The sequence below is a fragment of the Tripterygium wilfordii genome, chromosome 8 (genome assembly GCF_013401445.1).
Source record: "Tripterygium wilfordii isolate XIE 37 chromosome 8, ASM1340144v1, whole genome shotgun sequence".
Classification (NCBI taxonomy): Eukaryota; Viridiplantae; Streptophyta; class Magnoliopsida; order Celastrales; family Celastraceae; genus Tripterygium; species Tripterygium wilfordii.
Window position 1 is genome coordinate 11,538,775 of NC_052239.1, and position 21,961 is coordinate 11,560,735.

At 37.9% G+C, this 21,961-nt stretch overlaps 3 protein-coding genes across 3 annotated transcripts; 1 reads left to right on the forward strand and 2 right to left on the reverse strand.

Annotated features, from left to right (window-relative positions):
* Positions 1-449: 449 nt before the first annotated feature.
* LOC120003657 (probable pectinesterase/pectinesterase inhibitor 36) lies at positions 450-2,861 on the forward strand. Its single transcript, XM_038852672.1, has 3 exons — positions 450-861; positions 1,755-2,081; positions 2,170-2,861. Exons 1-3 carry the CDS (start codon positions 450-452, stop codon positions 2,859-2,861), a joined length of 1,431 nt encoding a protein of 476 aa, XP_038708600.1.
* A 1,224-nt stretch (positions 2,862-4,085) lies between these two features.
* LOC120003490 (probable glutathione S-transferase) lies at positions 4,086-10,279 on the reverse strand. The gene is made up of 3 exons (XM_038852495.1): positions 10,067-10,279; positions 5,037-5,279; positions 4,086-4,616 (listed from the first exon to the last, which is right to left on the reverse strand). The coding sequence occupies exons 1-3, from the start codon at positions 10,139-10,141 to the stop codon at positions 4,272-4,274; spliced, it is 663 nt and encodes a 220-aa protein (XP_038708423.1). The 5' UTR covers positions 10,142-10,279; the 3' UTR covers positions 4,086-4,271.
* A 4,969-nt stretch (positions 10,280-15,248) lies between these two features.
* Positions 15,249-17,557, reverse strand: LOC120003491 (probable glutathione S-transferase). Its single transcript, XM_038852496.1, has 2 exons — positions 17,200-17,557; positions 15,249-15,809 (listed from the first exon to the last, which is right to left on the reverse strand). Exons 1-2 carry the CDS (start codon positions 17,512-17,514, stop codon positions 15,465-15,467), a joined length of 660 nt encoding a protein of 219 aa, XP_038708424.1. The 5' UTR covers positions 17,515-17,557; the 3' UTR covers positions 15,249-15,464.
* Positions 17,558-21,961: the final 4,404 nt, after the last annotated feature.

Below are 21,961 nucleotides of genomic sequence, written 5' to 3' on the forward strand. Positions count from 1 at the left end.
TGATCAGTTAATATTTCTCCCACTATTAAAAATACTTAATTGTTAAAAGCTATTAAAATGGTAGGAGTTACTATAGTGTATTTATGCATACTCGATGTCACAATTAATTACACTCTTGTTCGGACAATTAATTATTCTCTAATAAAGCAATTTAAAATTTCAGTTTCCATGAATATTTATGTTTCATTAACTAGCTTGGTATTGATTAATTAGGATTTAAATTACCATATATTTATGGTCTATATATATATACATATAGTACAATATGCGATCGATCTAGAATTAATTTCCATGCATATAGAGCAACTCTTGAGGCTACACGATGCTGGAGCCATACAAGACAAATGTACATAACCATATTCCATGTGTTCGCACCCTCTCTTATCACTTTTAATTGATATCGTCACACACTTTATCACTAAGCCAAAATGTCCACTACTTGTGTCACCATGACCACCGTCCTCTTCCTCCTCCTAGCCACCACCAAAACCCCCTTGGCCCTCCAAGAATTGGAGGCAATTCAAGCCCTAACTCTAGATTCAAAGAGTTGGGTTCAATTTTATGCTACTAAATTACGTGACTCAAACCAAAATGGTCAAGTGGGTGTGGCTCTAAGTGACTGTGCTAGATTCTATGATGAAAATGAGTACATGTTAGGGACATTGCTTGGGGGAGGAGACTACACGAGCGACGATGCTCGAACGTGGCTAAGTGGTGTGCTAACCAACCATAGGACTTGCTTGGATGGTCTTGATGACAGAGGGTTTGATCAAAGGTTTGAAGGGGCAAAGAACTTGACTGTGTTGCTTGGTGAAGCCCTAGCCCTGTCTGATGCCATTGCCAATAATGCCCAAACGAGGGGTAAGAATTGAAAGATCTGTAAATTTTAAGTTCAAATTGAGCATATTAAAAGTTTGATTTGATCATTGTGTTCTTTGGAAAAATATTAAGGGAATTTATGGAAAGAGAACTATACTGAGTGTCGTGCAATATTCAAGTTTTTAGGGGCTTCCTCTAGGATTTAATTATTGTTTACTTCCTAATGAATTATAGGTGGACGTAGAAATCGAGCTTACATGGCGTTTCAGTCTAGTTAAAGTATTGTGAGCTTTAGCCATCCTCTGCCCATATTTATTTATTTCAGGAAATCATCCGGCCTCCCTCACACGAATTCGTAAACTCTTTAGTTTGGGAGAGTGGGTTCTTAAGTGGCGAGCCAGCCTAGCTGGTCAACTTTGATACTCACTACCCTAAACTAAAGAGGTTATGAGTTTGAGTAGGGAAAACTGAAACAAATACGCACGAGTCCAAGGAGGATCCAAAGAACACAATATCTGAACTTAAATGTATCAAAGAAAGAAAATCAGGTTTCTGCAACCGCAATAACAAAGTCAAAAAGTTCTTATTATGCATAACAATCACTCTGTTTTAATTATTATTGGAATGATAATAAACCATCGAAATTTGGTGTAATTACAAAATGTCGAGATACTTTTAAGTTTTAACGCATGCAGGGGTGTTTATGCAGGGAAAGCAAATGTTAGGGGTCTAGTTGTATATTTTCCTTATAGAAAGTGGGCATTGGCAACCATATTATGTTGCTGGGCTAAGTCTAGAAAATGGCCCGAACAACTATGCGTAAGTTGGGCTGGCTCACTTTACTGGGCTCAATTTTCTTTTCCTTTTCAGCTAAAAGCCTAAAAGTATATTTTAGCTTTTAAACGTTAAACCTTCCTATTCTCTTCCATGTTTAGGATTACCACTGCCACCAGACCAAAATTCTGGTCCTCTTCTAACGTCTTGGAATCCAAGCACATCCAAGGCAAACTTCATAGTGGCAAAGGATGGTTCAGGGACTCACAATACAATCAACGACGTCGTGAATGCGGTCGTGGGGATGGGCAAAATGAGAGAGCAAAGAGTAGTAATCTACGTGAAAGCAGGAGTGTACAAAGAGAAAGTTGAAATTGACATGTACACCAGAAACATAATGTTGGTCGGAGATGGAATTGATAGAACAATCGTCACCGGCAACCGGAATTATATCGATGGATATTCCACAACAAACTCAGCAACATTTGGTAAGAACGTACGAATTGAACATTTCAGTAATTACTTGGGTGACAAGGTACTTCAAATTAAATTTGGTAATGTTGTTGCCATGTTCAGGGGTATCTGGAAATGGATTTTGGGCTCGAGACATTACATTCGAGAACACAGCAGGTCCAGAGAAAGACCAAGCAGTGGCTCTAAGGGTGAGTTCGGACCGCGCTGTGTTCTACCGATGTAGTTTCAAGGGCTATCAAGACACTCTCTACGTCCTCTCACAACGACAATTCTTCCGCGACTGTCACATATATGGTACAATTGATTTCATATTTGGCAATGCACAAGTAGTGTTTCAAAATTGTGACATTTTCGTTAGAAGGCCATTGAGCCACCAATCCAACATGGTCACAGCGCAAGGAAGACAGGCTGCTAACGAAGATACAGGGATTTCAATACTAGAATCCCGCGTTAGGCCTGCACCGGAATTTGTTGGGGTCAAGAATTCTTTCAAGAGTTACTTAGGCAGGCCGTGGAAGCAGTATTCACGGACAGTTTTTATGAAGACTGACCTTGACGGGCTAATTGATCCAGAAGGGTGGAGAGAATGGCGTGGCAATTTTGCTCTATCGACATTGTTTTACGCAGAGTATATGAACATAGGGGCGGGTGCTTCTACTGCGGGAAGGGTGAGATGGCCTGGTTATCATGTGCTGAATAGTCCTCAAGAGGCTATTCCTTTTACAGTTAAAGGGTTTATACAAGGGGACTTGTGGATTCCACAAACTGGTGTGCCTTTCAATCAAGGTATTTAATTGAACTATGAAGCATAGAATGTAGAAATTAATGGCAAGCTAACGAACTATTCCTATTAAGAAAAGAGGGGGAAAAAAACAAATAGAAAAGTGTTTCCCTTATAAAATTTTGAATTTTTAGTGATGTTTATCATGATTCTGCAGCTTATTGGTTAAATACAACTTTTCGTACATTGACGGTCATATTCTATATATGGGGATAAATACCTAAATGGTCCATGTACTTTCAAAAAAAGGTCAACCCCTTCTATTTTGTTTCGGGATAAACAAGTCTCTGTACTTTGAATATTGGTCTTCGTCAGCCCTTCGTCTAAACTGGCTTGAAAAAGCTGGTTTAGACTTCATATGCGACATGGTTTTGCCTTGGCCAAAAAATACAAATTAGGTGTGAAAATACAAATTAGGTGTGAAACATGACCTGGTTCCCAAAAAACAAAATCCCAATCTCTGAAATAATATTTAATCCCTAGTTCTTCTTCTTGATACGATTAGGTGTTTTCGTAAAATCTTGCTTTAATTTGGTTACAAAACGCTGTCCATGCTACCGAGTCATTCTGCATTTTCCTTTCTTGCAAAATATTTGCTATACTTGTTGACTACCTTGCACATGAGATACGTTCATAGAGAAGTGAGAAGAAAGAGTGTCAAATTTTTGAAATCACTCCCATAACCTTCTTTATATGGCTGTGACATTGTTAGGCCAACCCCAGTATGAACTAGGAAATAAGCCAAGTCATGAGGATATTATGTACCTCAATTTGCCTTTTCGGCATTGGCAACATGCTCCCCACACAATTATTGCACTATCATGTTTCAACCATGAAGGTCCAACGGGTTAAATAAACTTGTCATCACCGAAAGATAGTTATGTTCCAATTCAATCACCCCATTTTAAAATATTTCAAATCAATAACTTGAGGTTCAAATTTGTTTCAATTAGATAACTCAGACAGATTGATCAATTTCGGTCAATCAAACAACCTACGCATTCACTTATAGTATAGGATTCTTTGCTTTGAAACATGAGCTGCAAGGTTCAAGTCATGGTCTTTTACAACCATTTCAAACGTCTTTACCGTTAAAGAAAAACATCATCACCAGGTTCGCGGCTCCTACTGATGATGTTTTGAAGTCTTGTTTCAATCACTTTAATTTTTAGATTTTTTGACCCTTCAACATGTCTTTATTCAAGACATTATATAAATTATACACAGGTGCTCAGTGTATTAGCAATGAAATTGATTATTTAATATATGGGTCTTGATAACGAGTGCCCTAAGAACAATGATTAAGTATTAATCACAACATATCATGTGTGATGATGAACACTCATCTTTTAAGGGATGCAATTCCAGTCTGAACTGTGGATTAGGGTTCGACGTGGACCGTTGAGAGAATACAACGAACACCCTACTCAATGCCCAACTTCTTCCTAACCATCATAGCAAAGTCGTAGGCAACCTTCTCATCACAAAGGGATTTGGACACAGTCTCCTTCTGCATGCACCTCTTGGCCCATGAAACAAGCTTGGGCAACCTACTCTCTATGCTGAAATTGCCAATGGTCTCAAAGGCGTAAAACCAGCTACAGAAGCCGACCAAAGCAATATCAACAAACCCAAATTTTTCGCCTTCAAAGTAGGGCTTATCACCAAGCTCATCCTCCAAGACCTTCCAGACTCCTATGAACTCCTCCTTGGCTGCCTCCAGCTCTTCTCCTTCTTTGGTCAATACCTTCCTCGCAACATCATACACCTGCATCTCATAAATAACTTCAACATATTACATTCGTTATGGGAATGACAATCATGTTTACACAGTAAGTTCAAGTCTCATTGGTGTTTGTATTATCACAATATGCAAGATGAACCCTTGATCAGCCCAACATGTGCTAGTACCACTCACTCACTCAGTGTTATCTCTCGCACTGGGCCTTGATCCAGTTCTCAATTGATCAATGGGGGTTGTAAGGTCCTTCATGTGATTTGGGATTTAGTCGCTAGTTGTCCGGTAATAAAAAAAAAAGAAAGTAAATGTATTCTTGAGTGGGCCATCAAAAAACCCACAAATATATATTAGTTTAAGTCGTAGTCAACAGATGTACCGCGAAACAAACGCAAAAAAAGCTTGTAGGAAGTGAACTATTCAATATTTAAAGGAAATGGAAATAGTTACCTTCTTGTTGACATAATCGGCCCAAAACCTAGCTTGAGCTCTCTCATAAGCATCGGAGGGAAGCAGAGAGGACTTGTCGTTGTTCCAGACCTCATCGATGTATTGAACAATGACGAGAGACTCACAGATTGGCTTGCCGTTGTGGATGAGAACAGGAATCTTCTTGTGAACTGGGTTCATCTGAAGAAGAGGAGAACTTTTGTTGAACAAGTCTTGCTCCTTGTACTCGTATTTGATCCCCTTCTCCGCTATTGGTGGATATTGTGTGATTAGATTAGCTGATTCTATGTCAATAATTTCGGCTGATTAGATTAGTTGATTCTATGTCAATAATTTCGGCTGATTCTATGGCATAATTCTAGTGCTTATATATGTAAGCAATACGAGTTCATGAATAATAAGAAAGAAAAGCTTTCTGTCTCTGCATCTTTATTTTCTACATGGTATCAGAGGAAGTTCATCCTCATAAATCTGCTTCTATTTGTTTTGTCTAAAAATGGCAGAAATCACTCCTGTTATTTCAAAAGCAGAATCATCTGCTGCTGTTGTTTCTAATCCTTTTGAGACCAATTCAAATCTTCGTCTAAGTTCGAGTCTTTTAAATGAATTTAATTACCTCCCTTGGTCAAGAACTGTTTCTTTGGCCCTTGGAGGGAGATCCAAGCTTGGATTTATCAATAAGGATACTGTTGTTCCGAATGATAAATCACCCGAGTATGAAACTTGGCTTGCCACAGATCAGATGGTGCGATCTTGGCTATTGAATTCGATGGAAATACATTTAGCTGAAATCTTCAGCTATGTCGACTCTGCTGCAGACATGTGGGAAGCCATCAAAGAGATGTATGGCAACCAAAATAATGCTGCCCGTGTGTTCCAACTTCAAAGAGACATAGCTTGTCTTCACCAAGAAGGTAAATCTTTTGTTCAATTTCTTGGTAATCTAAAAAACATGTGGAATGAACTAGCAGTGTACAGACCACATACTACAGATTCAGCAACCTTGCTGAAAAGGGCTGAGGAGGATAAGATTTTTCAATTATTGGCCAGTCTAGCACCAGAATATGAAGATCTTCGCAGTCGTATTCTAATGAATCATGAGTTACCATCTCTCGCAAGTGTGTGTTCTACCATTCAGCGGGAAGAAGTTCGTAGAAAAGTTATGAATGTCAACATCAAATCTGATTTGTCTGAAACTCGGGCATATGTCGCTCATGTTAGGCAAATTGAAGAGAAGGGGTACAAAGGAAGACGACCAGACTTGAAGTGTACTCATTGCAACAACTTAGGCCACACAAAAGATAGATGTTGGGTTCTACATCCTGAATTGAAACCAAGATTTTCAAAAGATAATAAGGGTACTCCAAGGCGTTCACAATCATCAGGATACAAGGCCAATCATGTGACTACGTCTACTTCAGATGAACTGTCAAGGTTTACATCTAGCCCTGTTACTCTTATAAATGAATTTGCATCTTACCTTCAGGCTAAACAAGGTGCTCAAGAGAAGAATGAACCTGAAAATTCACAATCGTATGCCTTGCTCGGAAAGTTTGCGGGTTTTTTGGCAGAGAATAAGTCTGTCTCTACCAAAGACATATCAGGTATTTTGAATGCCTTTTCCAATGCTCTAACTGTTAGTAAAGTACATAATTGTTGGGTTATAGATTCAGGTGCTACTGATCATGTGACTAATAGTCCAAACAATCTATTTGACTTTGAAACATTATTTCCTCCATCTCTAATATCTGTAGCCAATGGTAACGATGCAACTGTGGTTGGACGAGGAAAGGTAAAATTGCTCTATAAAAATGTGGCATCATCAGCTCTTTACGTCCCTTCTTTTCCCTTTCAACTTCTTTCAGTTGGAAAGCTTGTAACTGCCTTAAATTGTTGTGCTATTTTTTCTCCTCACAAAGTTGTTTTTCAGGATCTTATCACCAAGAAGACGATTGGTGAAGGGTTTTTCTATCAAGGGCTTTATTACCTTTCCAATGATGTTCCCACGTCTTGGGGTTTTCATGTAAACGCTACTTCATCTTCAAATCAATCGTTGTGGCATCAACGCTTAGCTCATCCTTCGGAGCCCATTCTATCCAAAATTTTTCCAAATCTGCATAAATCTTCAATAAGTTGTGATGTATGTCACCTGTCAAAATCTACTAGACTATCATTTCCGTCTTCTGATTCTCATTCCAATAAAATATTTGATTTAGTGCATTCCGATGTTTGGGGTCCAACTCTTGAATCTTTTGATGGCTACAAATATTTTGTTACTTTTGTTGACGACTACTCTCGATTTACTTGGCTGTATCTTTTAAAATCAAAAAGTGATGTTGCCAATGTATTTCAAGATTTTCATCAGCTTGTTCTCACTCAATTCTCAACCAAAATCAAAGTCCTACGATCAGATAATGGCACTGAATTTATGACACACATTATGTCACAATACTTGAGCATGCATGGCATTATTCATCAAACTAGTTGTGTTGGTACTCCACAACAAAATGGAATAGCCGAGAGAAAAAACCGTGACTTATTAGAGAAAACTCGAGCATTAATGTTTCAAATGAGTGTTCCCAAAGTTTTTTGGTCTCAAGGGGTGTCCACGGCAGCTTATCTCATTAATCGACTACCAAGTCGCATTTTGCACTTTAACTCTCCTTATGAGTTGTTGACAGGTCAAAAACCAGCTTTAGAGCATCTTAAAGTGTTCGGATGTTCTTGCTATGTACACATTCAAGCTTCCCAGCGTGACAAGTTAGAACCCCGAGCTATCAAGTGTGTCTTTCTAGGCTATTCACCAACCAAGAAGGGGTATAAATGCTACAATCCTACTACTAGACGGCTCCTTGTTACTAGGGATGTCAGGTTTGAGGAAAATGCTTCTTTCTTCCTTCAAACTAAGCATATATTCAATCAGGGAGAGCTAGATCAATTTCCTTTGCCTATCACAACACCTGAATTGTCAGTACATGATCAGGGTGCTCCTACTCCAGATTCAGTACCTTTGTCTAGTGAATCAAGTAATGGTGACATAGCTCAACAAGATACTGCAAGTGAAGTAGTGACACCACCAGCATCAATTTTGGGTGATAGTGTGGCTCTTCCTAAACAACGTCACTCCATTCGTACACGACATCCACCATCCAAACTACAAGACTACATGGTTTACTCGGTAAGACACCCAATCACTAATGTTCTTGGATATAAAAAACTGTCGACTTCACATGCAGCCTATCTTAGCAGTATTTCTAGCAACATGGAACCTCAAAGTTTTCATGAGGCAAATAAACAAGAAGTGTGGCAGCATGCAATGCAAGAAGAGCTTATGGCTCTAGAAGAAAACCACACCTGGAGTATTGTTCCATTACCACCAGATAAACAGGCAGTTGACAGTCGATGGGTATACAAGATAAAATTCAAGTCTGATGGATCAATTGAGAGGCATAAGGCTCGCTTAGTTGCGCAAGGCTTCACTCAAACTTATGGAGTAGATTATAAGGAGACCTTCGCACCCGTTGCAAAGATGACTACAGTTCGTACATTGCTTTCGGTGGCTGTGAATCATGGATGGTCCTTGTCTCAAATGGACGTTAAAAATGAATTTTTGCATGGTGATCTCAAGGAAGAGGTGTATATGAAATTGCCACCGGGACATCCTCAAAGCAATAATTCTAGTCTTGTGTGCAGGTTGCATAAATCAATCTACGGATTGAAGCAATCTCCTCGTGCATGGTATGCAAAGTTGAGTGCCGTGCTTGAGGAAATTGGTTTCAAAAGGAGTAATGCAGACCATTCTTTATTTGTTTGCACCAAATCCAATGAAAGGTTGGTTGTTCTAATTTATGTTGATGATCTCGTTATTACTGGTACTCATGATACAACTATTCACAACCTTAAAAAGATCCTTCATCAAAGATTTGCTATTAAGGATCTCGGTGCTCTTAAATATTTCCTGGGAATAGAAATGGCCACATCGCAAAAAGGGCTTTTCTTGAATCAACGGAAATATGTGTTAGATTTACTTCGTGAAGCAAATATGGTTGATTGCAAATCAGCCAAGACACCGCTGAACAGTAAGCTTCAGCTCTCTATGCATGGTGAGCCTCTTGATTCTGCTCGACCTTATCAACAGTTAGTTGGCAAACTTATCTACCTTACCATCACATGGCCGGATATTAGTCATGCAGTCAGCCTCGTAAGTCAGTTTATGCATTCTCCTACCATTGATCATATGATCATGGTCAAAAGGATTCTTCGCTACCTAAAGGGATCTGTTGGTCGCGGCATCCTGGTGCAGAATAACGGTCACTCTCAAATTCTTGGATATACCGATGCTGATTGGGCAGGTAATACTCTTGATCGGAAATCCACAACTGGATATTGTGTGTTTATCGGGGGGAACCTGGTTTCATGGAAAAGTAAAAAACAGGCTGTTGTTGCGCATTCAAGTGCGGAAGCAATCAAGCTAGGATTCATGCCGCTTGGCTTCTGGTGCCTCTGAACTTATGTGGTTAAAGGCGTTGCTTATTGACCTTGGTATCTCTACCTCTCAACCTATGACTCTTTGTTGTGATAATCAAGCGGCTATGCACATAGCCTCTAATCCAGTTTTTCATGAACGAACTAAACATATCGAGGTTGATTGTCATTACATTCGGGAATAAGTTCAAGTTCAAGCCATTGCTACTAGATACACTCGGACTCAAGATCAACTTGCGGACATATTCACAAAGGCTCTACCTTCGGCTCAGTTTACTCGAATACTTTCCAAGCTTGGCTCGATCAACCTACTCGATCCAGCTTGAGGGGGAGTATTGGAGGATATTGTGTGATTAGATTAGCTGATTCTATGTCAATAATTTCGGTTGATGTGTCAATAATTTCAGCTGATTAGATTAGCTGATTCTATGTCAATAATTTCGACTGATTCTATGGCATAATTCTAGTGCTTATATATGTAAGCAATACGAGTTCATGAATAATAAGAAAGAAAAGTTTTCTGTCTCTACATCTTTATTTTCTACATCCGCCAAGGCTATCCTAACCCGCATCCCGAACATACTGACATTTTCGTCTAGCAGAATCACCTGGTCCGCCATTGTTTCAGAACTTGCAAATGCAGATGGAGAGGAAGATGATCAAAACGACTCTTACTTGGCAGTTGGGGAATGAATAGGTCCCACTAGAGGTGTCTACTTATACCCTAAAAGGTTCTTCTACTGTTCTACATTGGTCATTGCGTTCGTCATGTTGCCCCTTTATGAATTTTCCGAGAAAGAATCCGCGAGAATAAATATACTATCCTGGGTGTTTTAATTCGCTAATTTCCTGTCATTTAGAGTTATAATATGAGATTAGTCTAATGTGAAGACTTTCTTACAAGCTGTTTTTAATTTGTTAGTCAAAAACCGCATGATAGAATAGACGAATGTGCTTTAGATTCCTTGCGAGTCTACTCTGCCTATCCCAATAAACTTTTAACAATTGTTTTTTTATTCAAGTGGGGTTAGTAGAATTTTTAATAACCGCAAGATTTGACCCGTTTGAAATGGGTCACTGAAAATTCAAACTTGTCAACTAATTACTAAATGTTTGTTAATCCCACATCGGTAAAGATGTTTAGAATATCCTTATATATAAGGATAAAGTTCACCCTTAACTACTAAAAAGACATTTTTCTAGGCTCATGTGAATTGGGCCTAAGGAGAAACAAAATCGTGCGGACCAAATGTATCCACAGAAATCGGATAACTCAAAACGAACAATATAATATTATTGGTGTGTATGAGGGTGTGGATTTACTAAAGGTGAATATCGGGCCGGGTTTCGGGTTATCGGACCGGGTCTGACCCGACCCGATATTTTTTGGAGGGGAGGAACCCGGTCCGATAATCCTGTTAAAAATAATCGGGTTATCGGGTTCCGGATCATCGGGTTACAGGGTTATCGGGTCGGGTTACCGGGTCACCCGGTGACCCAGATTGATTTAAGAGGTAGGCCCAGCCCAACACATATTATGATGTATTGATTAATGCTTAAGCTATCAAAGAAACAAACACTAAAGCAAATCTGCAGTATTGCCAATAGAAATAACCTGGACAGTAAACAACCATACATATAATTCATAAATGCATAATTATAAAAAGGTAGTGAGCATCAAATATTCAAATCTATTCAAAGCCTCATCAGTTCATCACAATTATTCCATACACAATTACACATAGCCCCAAATGGTAATTGCAAATAGCCAAATACTAACAGTGGTACCACAAGTCCATCTGTGTCATCCTTCCACACCAAGAAAATGATTAAATGCAACCTAAGTGTAAGGGCACCTCACCCCAACAATAACAAAACACAAAAGGTTGTTCAAGCCAATGCTCATACAACAATTTCTCAAAACCCCATCAAAAATTATATAGCACTATAAATCCTGAGTAAAAGAAAAGAAAAAAAATATAGAAAACTTCATTGCTCGCGTATTTCCTCTCAAGAGATTAATATAGGCATTTAGAGAGATAACAAAACAAAGTTGTAGGACTGAATGTAAGCAAATCTGTAATAAACATCAAATATTCAAATCCCAATCCATTCAAGTGTTCAACAAAGCTGTAGGACTGAATGTTTTAAACCAAAGCAGCAAGCCAATCTGAGAATGCATGTTGATGATTCAAGAATACATCAGTACAATATCAATATCAATGATTCAATATGCAGCAAACCATTAAAACTTAGGAGTTTAAAACATTCAGCCATTAAAACAAAAAAAAATCCATTAAAAGTTTAACACATTCAGCCATTCAACAAAAAAAAAAACATAAACTTCCTTAATACAAAGCTTTGGCACCAACATTCTTCATCCTTGCTTCTTTATGATCCATGTGTTCCAACTTTCCATGATGCAACTATACAATATTCAATATAAATGAAAAATCATAAAACAGTTAAGTCCATGTAATATACCATGTCCAGGCAATCAAAAACTACTATACATAATACACCATAATATTTGTAATTCTCTAATTCTCACATACCAATAAACCATGTCTTCAATTAAGTTTTCCGTACAACAATAGGTCCAGGCCCTCCATCCTGTCCAGCTCCACCATCCAATTCTAAAACAAGGTTCAATATTCAGAAGATTTGGTTAAGAACAAACAATCTAAAGCTTATAAGATACATTAACTTAAGAAATTCAAAGGAATCAATGGTATGTGTATCTTCTTCAGCAGCCCTCTCCACTTCTTGAGCTTCTTCGTCATCCAGAATCATCTCTTCGTCACCCAGCAAGCACCTAAATACAATCAAACTCCATATCAGAAGCACAACAAAGTAACCCAACCCATCCAAATTTCTAATCAATAATCATACACAATTTTACTAAAACACATCCAACTCCTAGTACAGGATAAAACAAGGTGATTTCAATGCGATTATTGTACAGAATGATATTTGCTTCATTTGAAGGGCTTTGCTCAAAAAACCCAGAAAGCACACTAAATTTAGAAAACAATCGGAACATAAGAACCAAAAGTCCTTAATCAAATGAGAACGAATAACACGAACATAATTACTAACCTTACTTGAGATTTCAGATTTGAACTGAAAAACACCTTCTTCAACTGGCGGAGACGAGGAAGTGAGGCTGGCGCAGGGGGGTACACTCTTCAAACAGAGTAGAAGACCCACGACTAAGGCTGGCGTAGAGGGGGAGAGGCCGGAGGTGAGGACAGAGTGAGGTCCCGATGATGAGACAGAGTGAGGCAGTCGTCACGTAGAAGAATTTCATTTAGCGTCAAAGAACCCTAAAGAACAATTTCGTTTTAATGAAATAACGTTTTTTTTCTTTTTATTCTTTATTTTAAAATAAAACTCTGTTTTAATTGGTTATCCGGTCACCCGATAACCCGATATCTCACAAAATACAAACCCGGCACCCGGACCTGTTAACTAAGGTCCGGGCCGGGTTTGGCCGGGTCCGATAAATACCTTATCGGGCTGACCCGATAAGGTCCGGGTCGGACCGGGTTTCATGACCCGGTGTACACCCCTAGGATTTACAACATGATATTGGAACAATTCGGTCCAGTTGGATATGACATCTACTTCACTTGTTGGGTCTGACATAACCCAACCCACAAATGCTGGGAGTTTTAATCCCACATCGTTAAAGATGTGTGGAATATCATTATTTATAAGGACCAAGCCCACCCTTAACCACTTAACAAGGTCTTTTCCAAGGCTCATGTGAGTTGGGCCTAGCTCACTTGCTTGGGCCTAAGAAGAAACAAAGCCATGCGGGCCCGATGTATCTACAGGAACCGGACAACCCAAAACGGACAATATTGTTGATGTGTACGGGGGTGTGGATTTACAACAATGTTAGAAATCGTTCCAATATAGAAACTCGAATAGCTGGTGTTTGCTTATATATTTGATTGTTTAATTTTCAAGATACAATCAGAAAAACATAAGTATTCTTTACGTTACATTGCATTATTGCAATGAATATTATTGACATGTAAAACGCTAAATTGTAAGTAACTCACCTCCTCATCGCATCATAGTTTTTTTAGTGACCCGTCAAACACTTTTTGTAACTCACTTCACCACAATTTTAGAACCCGCCTCACTACAGTAGGTCAAAATACAACACATTCTGAAACAGACCCAATCGGCCGGCCTAAGCTAAGCTTCCTTTTCAACAACTCTTAAACTAGACTGTGCTATCCATGTAAAGCACCCATCCCTTAATTGAATTTTTTCCTTATCATTGACAAGGCAAGATATTTTGTGGGAATTAGATCAACGAATGGATTTATATGTTCAAAGTTCTGACTTTGAATATTATAATGAGCTGCCTATGTATAGTGCAATGGTTGATCAAGGTGACAGATTGTGTCAAGAAAATTCAGAAAATTTTCAAGTAGCCGAAGGAATTGAGACTGATCAAATCTCACTAGAGCTCGAGAAGCATACATGTTCTAGTGATTTCATAGAGAAAGAGTTGGAAAATTATTCAAAGAATGTATCGCAAGTTGAGGTTGTGGAGAGTAAAGAAGAATTCACAAGTCATGTTCTAGTTGAAGAAGAAGTTAGAAAAGATCTTATAAACCATAATGACAAAATTGTTATGATTGAAGATGCAGATTCTATTGAAGATCATATTGTTGACCAATCTAAAAATTCTGTAATTTTGTCAACAGAGTGTGAGATACAATATGTTCATTTTATTGGGATTGAGGATTCTAATTTCAGCATTAGTTTCTTAATATTGAATATTGTCAACGAGTTGATGTTGAGAACTATGAATTTGGCTCATCCAAATTTCATGGAATTCACTGAGTTCATGAGTATGTTGAACAAATGACATTATTCAAAATATTTATTTCTTTGGAATGGAAGAGTACAAATTCAATCTATGGGCTTGAAGACTTCCAAGGTTGGATTCTGCTTGAGTTTCGCTTTCGAGACATTTCTTTTCATCCAATTCGTAACTCGAGGGCGAATTATTTTTCAAGTCAAGGGGATTGATGTATGACACATTTCATATTATTTACTTAATTATTAGGAATTTTTATTATTGTGTTATTAAGAGTTTTAATTTTAGTTGTTAATAGGAATTCTAGTCAAATTAGTATTTTTGAGGCATTTCTTAATTTTCTTGATGGATTCTAAGTGATGTTGGCTTAGTCGTGAACTAGTCAATCGATTCGTACTTTCGCAATGCATCAAGGTTAAATAAATTTGTCATCACTGAAAGATGAGCTATGTTCTAACTCAGTCACACAATTTCAACATATTTCAAGTCAGTAACCTGAAGTTCAAATTTGTTCCAATTAGATAACTTGATAGTATAGGGTTCTTCACTTTGAAACATGAGGTGCAAGGATCAAGCCATGATCTTTTACAACCATTTCTTTATCGTTAAAGAAAAACATCATCACCAGATTCGCGGGTTGCTTAGTATTCTCATACAATAAAATCGTGATTATTATTAGTTCATAGTTTATTTGGTGCAACCGATGATGGTTTGAAGTCTTGTTTGAAACACTTTAATTTTAAATTTTTTTACCCTTCAACATGTCTTTATACACAGGGTGCTCTGTGTATTAGCAATGAAATTGATTATTTAATATAGGTCTTCACAACGAATCTCTAAAAGTATTAATGGTTAAGGATTATCACAATATGTCATGTGTGATAATGAACACACTTTCACATATTTTTTTAAAAAACATATATTTTTTCAGACTCAAAAACACCTAAATTGCGGATCGGGGTTTGGGGGTTTTACGTGGACGGTTGAGAGACACACCCGTGTGACCGTGTCACTTATTCATACACAACAAAGAAGACACAATAAAAGGCAAACGCCAAGAGCACTGAATAAAAATCCCAAGCAAGAATACATCGATCACCCTACTCAATGCCAAACTTATTCCTAACCATCATAGCAAAGTCGTAGACAACCTTCTCATCGCAAAGGGACTTGGACACAGTCTCCTTCTGCATGCACCTCTTGGCCCATGAAACAATCTTGGGCAATCTACTCTCTATACTGAAATTGCCAAAGGTCTCAAAGGCGTAAAACCAGCTATAGAAGCCGACCAAAGCAATATCAACAAACCCAAATTTGTCGCCTCCAAAGTAGGGCTTATCACCAAGCTCATCCTCCAAGACCTTCAGGATTCCTGTGAATTCCTCCTTGGCTGCCTCTAGGTCTTCTCCTTTTGTGGTGAATATCTTCCTCGCAGCATCATACAACTGCATCTCATAAATCATATCACTACAACAGATTACATTCGCTCTAGGAATGACAATCATGTTTACACGGTAATTTGAAATCAATCAATGGATACCATATCAAAAATCTACACTCTCATACATGTCAACAATAATGTCCATTTTAGGTTATCCGATTCCCGTAGATACATCCCCGAGTGTGAATTTTTAACATGGTATCAGAGCAATTGCTCGATTCTTAGAACCTCCACCCGATGGCGTTTGGGTCACCTGTGGAGGTCGTAAGAATCGAGTAACTGCTTCGATACGTACCATATTAGAAATCCTCACCCCCATTCATGTCAACAATATTGTCTGCTTTGGGTTTTGTTTTCATAGATACATCGAGCCCGCACGATTTTATTTCTTCCAAACCCGGCTACTAAAGGCCGAAGTCACAAACTCATTGGGTCAAAGCCTAGCTACTAATGGGACAAAACCCAACTCTCTAAGCTTGGGAAAATGTCTTGTTGCATCTAGGGAGTGAGTTTTACCTATATATACTACTCAATTAGTGGTGTCCCAACCGATGTGGGACAATATGTTCCTAACAACCCACACTAAAATTTTCATATATATGTGTGTGTGCGCACGCGCGCACCCGTATTTATATGTATTCTAGAAAACGGGGCGTTGACATAGATTGTGTACTTGATTGTGGTAACTCTTAGTGCAAGCTGGAGGTAGTGAGTTCAAGTCTCATTGATGATTGCAGTATCGCAATTTGCGAGATGTGTCATTCCTCAGCTCAACGTGTGTTAATGTCACCTGTATTATCTCCTGTATTGCGCCTTGGCCCAATTCTCAACTGGTCCATAAGGGTTGCAGGGACTTCCATGTGACTCGGGATTTACTAGCCAGTTATCCAGTAGACAGTAGCTGAGTGAGTTCGACGTTATAAAAAAAAGTAAATGTATACTTGAGTGAGCCATAAAAAAAAACCCACAAATATATATTAATTTTTAGGTCGTAATCGACAGATGTACAGCAAAAACAAACACAAAAGCTTGTAGGAAGTGAACTATTCAGTTGGATTCGAAAGAAAGACTTACTCTCTTTGGGATCTGATGCTACACCGCTGCTCAATACCGTAGGGGATCGACTCTATTACAGAAATTGATTCCTAGTTTTTATCTTCTATTATGACATAAGTAAGCAGTTATTATTGTATCGGCCAAAACGTTCGCTAATTTTTCTTTACGGCGCTTCTTCTATCAATTAGATCCTTTATCCATAGAATGAAAAAGTATCTAGGCATCTTATTTCTTCCTATTTCGGCTTCTATGAAGTCTCTTTCTCTACTACAGCTGATAAAAATCGTTTTGTGGACGATACATATGTAGAAAGCCTTAAAGGAAATAGAAATAGTTACCTTCTTGTCGACATAATCGGCCCAAAACCTAGCTTGAGCTCTCTCATAAGCATCGGAGGGAAGCAGAGAGGACCTGTCGTTCCAGACCTCATCGATGTACTGAACAATGACGAGAGACTCACAGATTGGCTTGCCGTTGTGGATTAGAACAGGGATCTTCTTGTGAACCGGGTTCATCTGAAGAAGAAGAGGACTTTTGTTGAACAAGTCCTGCTCCTTGTACTCGTATTTGATCCCCTTCTCGGCCAAGGATATCCTAACCCTCATCCCGAACATACTAGCATTTTCGTCTAGCAGAATCACCTGGTCCGCCATTGTTTCAGAACTTGCAAATGCAGAGCGAGAGGAAGATGACCAAAACGACTCTTTCTTGGGAGTTGGGGAATGAATAGGTCCCATTAGAGGTGCCTACTTATACCCTAAAAGGTTCTTCTACAGTTCTACATGTTGTCCCTTTCTGCATTTTCCGAGAAAGAATCCGCGAGAATAAATATATTATTATCCTGGGTGTTTTAGTTCGCTAATTTCCTGTCATTTGGAGAATAAATATATATAATATAATGTTTGAAATTGTTCCCATACAATTATTAGGATAGCTGGTAGCTGGTGTTTGCTTATGTATTTGATGGGTTAATAATATTTTTGATCACTAAATAATTTGACTCACTCCAACTTGATAATCCATTTTTCAAATTAAAATTAAGTATTGAATTTTTAAATTTGTTTCAAACTCATCACACGGATATATTTATGTCTTTTCAGATAGTCAACTTTCCTATTTGATGAAATAAAGTCAACATCAATCAAATTATGCATGCATGGCCTCAAGGTTGCTGACATGGAATTGAATATTCAATTTTTTTAATTTTTGATTTCCTTGAGGATGGAAGTCTTCACCGTACAAATGTATAGCAGTTCTCAAGGAAAAATAAACAAAAATATGATAACACAAAAAAAATCAAAACCCTAAAAAATATAAATTCCTCTTCGTCTTCTTCCTTCTCCACGGCCTTTGCCCCAAGATCGAACGGCCATGCGCCGAAGTCGACCGGTGGACCCTGGTGCGTGTACGGTGGGGCCGTGGATTTTCCGAGCTAGGTTCAGTCTATTGTGAGGGAAAAATGGACAACAGAGGTTTTTGATATTTAGTTGTGTCCGTTGAAGAGGATTTCAATTTTTTAGGTTTTGATTTTTTCCCTTTCGTTTATTTTTTGTGTTTTTATTTTTTTTATTTTTTCTATATGTTTTTTTATGTGGCATAAACCCTAAAAGTCAAGTAAGCACATGTCAGGCCACATAAATTAGAAATATAAATTTATTATTATTTTTGCCACATCAATGATTTTATTGATCGAAAACGCAGAAATCTGCCATGTGATGAGCGTGAAACAACTTTAAAATTTCAATACTCAATTTGAAACGTTTGAAAAATGAATGGTCAAGTTGAAGTGGGTCAAATTATTCAGTGACCAAAAGTGTTATTAACCCGTATTTGATTGTTTAATTTTTAAGATACAATCAAAAAAAATAAGAAGTATTCTTTACGTTACATTGCAATGAATATTATTGACATGTAAAATACTAAATTGTAACTCCCCTTCTCACTGCACCACAACTTTTTTAGGGGTTAAGTACTAATAGGTCACTAAAAGATAGGGTATTTACAATTGGGTCACGAAAGGAAAAAGGTTTCAAATTACGTCATTGAATGTTCTAAATTTCAACAATTAAGTCGCTCTGGTCCAATTCAAGTGAATTTCTTATCGAAAATTGGTGACGTGTCATAAATTTGCAATAGTGGAATATTGAAATTAAAATAAAAATGCCTCATGGAATATTAAAAGAAATTAAAATACTACATGGAATATAAAAACAAATAAAAAAAGAAAAACCAGAAATTTAGAAAAAGCAAAACAATATTCCAACAATATGCTTCTCTATGAAGATGCCCAATTTCACCACCTCAAGCTGGTACTGCTTCTCTTCGAAACAGATGACTTAGGAAAAGATTTATGATTTTCTTTAATAATTGGAGTGTTAGTTAATTATTTATTTTTCTTATTAGAATTGTATATATAATATAATTTTTACAAGTTTTAGTAATTAATAGGAATTTTGTCAAATTAGTATTTTTTATGTCTATTAAGGTTTTATGTTTTAGTATTTATAGGGATGTAGCCGTTTTGGCAAAATAGAGATGATTGATGCATAAATAAAATTTTTGAGATTTCTCTCAATTCTCTTGATGGATTCTAAATTATGTTGACTTAGCCGTGAACTAATCAATCGATTTATACTTCCGCACCGATGTAGCAGTATGCAGCTCACAAGACCAAAATGATTGTCGACTTCTTGTACAGAACAAATAACCGGTACGTACATGCTCTATCGATTCCATGCTAAATTGCAGGCAAGGCTAAAATGGACCTACCGAAAAATGACCAAAGCCAACCTTATGGCAAGATAATTTTACACGTTGTGATCTGACAGCTCGTCTTTGATTAGATCAATCAGGTTCTCCCGACCACCCACCATGTATAACATGAAAAACGTTTTTCATGTCTGCATGCATGCAATGCCATGAACAAAATAGGAAATGACAAATGGGGCCAAGTAAAGGAAAACTTACAACAAAATCGTCTTGAAAGTTTATATTGATATAAAGACCGTGTTTGAATTGTCTTTGGATTTCTTTCTCTTTGTGATACACACGGCCGGCAAGGCACGGCACTTAATTTTGTTTTTCAATAATGTGTGTTAAAGAGAGGTGAGAGCGAACAGTGCTGGTTTGAGCAGCGCCGAGAGTAAAAAGGCAATGTTAATTTTGTCTTCCAAAAAAACAGATTTGATGAGTACCCTGCAAAACCCCAGAAAAACAAGCTGCAAGAACACAGGAGGACCCAAACTAGCAAGCCCCAATCCTCAGATTTTATTCCAAACTCTTAGTAGCATATCCTGTTAAAGTCCCACATCGAAAGCTGTGGGCACTAATGTCTTATTTATAAGGCCAAGCCCACCTTCAAACATTAAGAATGTCTTTTCCTAAGCTTGAGTGAGTTGGACCTAACCCATTTGCTTTGCTTGGGTCTAAGGAGAAACAAAACTGTGCGGGCTCGATGCATCCACGGAAATCGGACAACCCAAAACGATAATATTATTGGTGTGTATGGGGGTGTGTGTTTACAACATATCCAAACGTGAATTAACATCACCAACATCAACCAATAAAGGTCAATGGTCCATCCCAAAGTGATGCCAAAATTATGTCTGTGTTTAATATGTATTTTGGCTTTGATTCAAGGTACATGTGATGACGTGCAAATCTTGCTCATCTTGTAGGCGTCTCGAGTGGATTCAAACTAGGTTGGTTGTAGTGTTGCTGATGAAGAACCTGGACTGGGAATCTATTGAGTCTCCCCAAGGTGTCTTTCTTGGGAAAGACACTTTGATGCTTACTTTAGAAAAGTAGGAGAATAAAGGCTAAGAACTCGAAAGACCAAAGCTCAAAGTGCAGAAAATTGTAAATGCGTCAATTTACATGACCGGGGCTGTCTTTATATAGTGATACACTAATTCTAATACGTGGTAGAGTCGGAGTCTTGTCTTCTATGTGATTTAGGAGACATTCATCTTTGTTCTTTGAATTGGAGTAGAAGTCTTGATGCAATTATAGCGTGATGGTGATTTCAAACCTGTTGATCCGCAAGCGAATACCAAGTCAAACCCACTCAATTTCGTTGATCCAATGAATACCGAAATCAAGCCCTCAATTCTCGTTGAATTCTATGAATGTCCAAGAATTGAAAAGAAAACTTGTATATCAAGTCTTATTAATTCATTCAAAAACTGCCTCTGCCTTCTGGAGGCTACATGCATAAATACTCGAGCATATGAGGTTTAAACAACCTTTTTGGAAACAATATAATAACGAGCTAATAATGGCCAATAATAAAGGAATAATAAAATGCTGAATTAACGGAAGAGACGTGATGTAAATATTCTTGATCCCATGATTGCAGTAATAGCCTTTTAGTCTGCTGAATTGAAGGAATAGCTGATCCCATCCTTAATTCATGCGCCTGTCATATCTCTCCATGAATGCGTGGGCCATGTGGACTGCATCAAGTCTTCTTGTAGAAGTCCCTCATTATTAATGGGATAGTCACTGCCTGAATGCAAGACAGACTTCTCGGTATTGAAATAGGCTTCCCAAGTCCTAGGTAAGCCTTGGTTTATATTTGTTACATGCAAAGTTAAACAGAGGTGAGTCTTCTCGAGATATGTCTGCATGAGGTGATATTTTGTTCATCACAACAGTGCCACATGTTTATTTCAGGTTGGTGGGTTAATGTAAGAATTTTACACTTAATTTTCTTCTCTTTTTTTTTCCAAATCAAAGTCATGTCACATATTAGAGTACACATCAGCTTAATTTAACGTGAGTTTGGATGAAAGACTATCATAGACCAAACTTCATAGTACATGGGTTTGTTTAGCCTCAAACAAAATAAAGGGGCTTGTTTAACCCCTTTTCGAATGGCCATTTCAGTAGTAATCCCCAAAAAAAACACTCTCTCCTCGCTAGCAATAACCATACAACCAACATCATGACATCTTTTCTTAATACGGGGAAAAACACTTTTTCTTAAAAACATATATCCTACATATTCGAGACACACCCGAGTGTTATTAATTCATACATTAGAAAGAAGACACAATAAAAGGCATGCAAACGCCAAGAACACTCAATACAATTCCCAAG

Bases quoted from the DNA above. Each gene is read 5' to 3' on its own strand.
- LOC120003657 (XM_038852672.1), top strand. From the start codon at position 450: ATGACCACCGTCCTCTTCCTCCTCCTAGCCACCACCAAAACCCCCTTG. The intron at 862-1,754 runs GTAAGAATTGAA...TTCCATGTTTAG, and splicing joins CAATAATGCCCAAACGAGGG to GATTACCACTGCCACCAGAC. The intron at 2,082-2,169 runs GTAAGAACGTAC...TGCCATGTTCAG, and splicing joins AACAAACTCAGCAACATTTG to GGGTATCTGGAAATGGATTT.
- LOC120003490 (XM_038852495.1), bottom strand. From the start codon at position 10,141: ATGGCGGACCAGGTGATTCTGCTAGACGAAAATGTCAGTATGTTCGGG. The intron at 5,280-10,066 runs GTAGAAAATAAA...CCAATAGCGGAG, and splicing joins TTAGGATAGCCTTGGCGGAT to AAGGGGATCAAATACGAGTA. The intron at 4,617-5,036 runs GTAACTATTTCC...TATGAGATGCAG, and splicing joins CCGATTATGTCAACAAGAAG to GTGTATGATGTTGCGAGGAA.
- LOC120003491 (XM_038852496.1), bottom strand. From the start codon at position 17,514: ATGGCGGACCAGGTGATTCTGCTAGACGAAAATGCTAGTATGTTCGGG. The intron at 15,810-17,199 runs GTAACTATTTCT...TATGAGATGCAG, and splicing joins CCGATTATGTCGACAAGAAG to TTGTATGATGCTGCGAGGAA.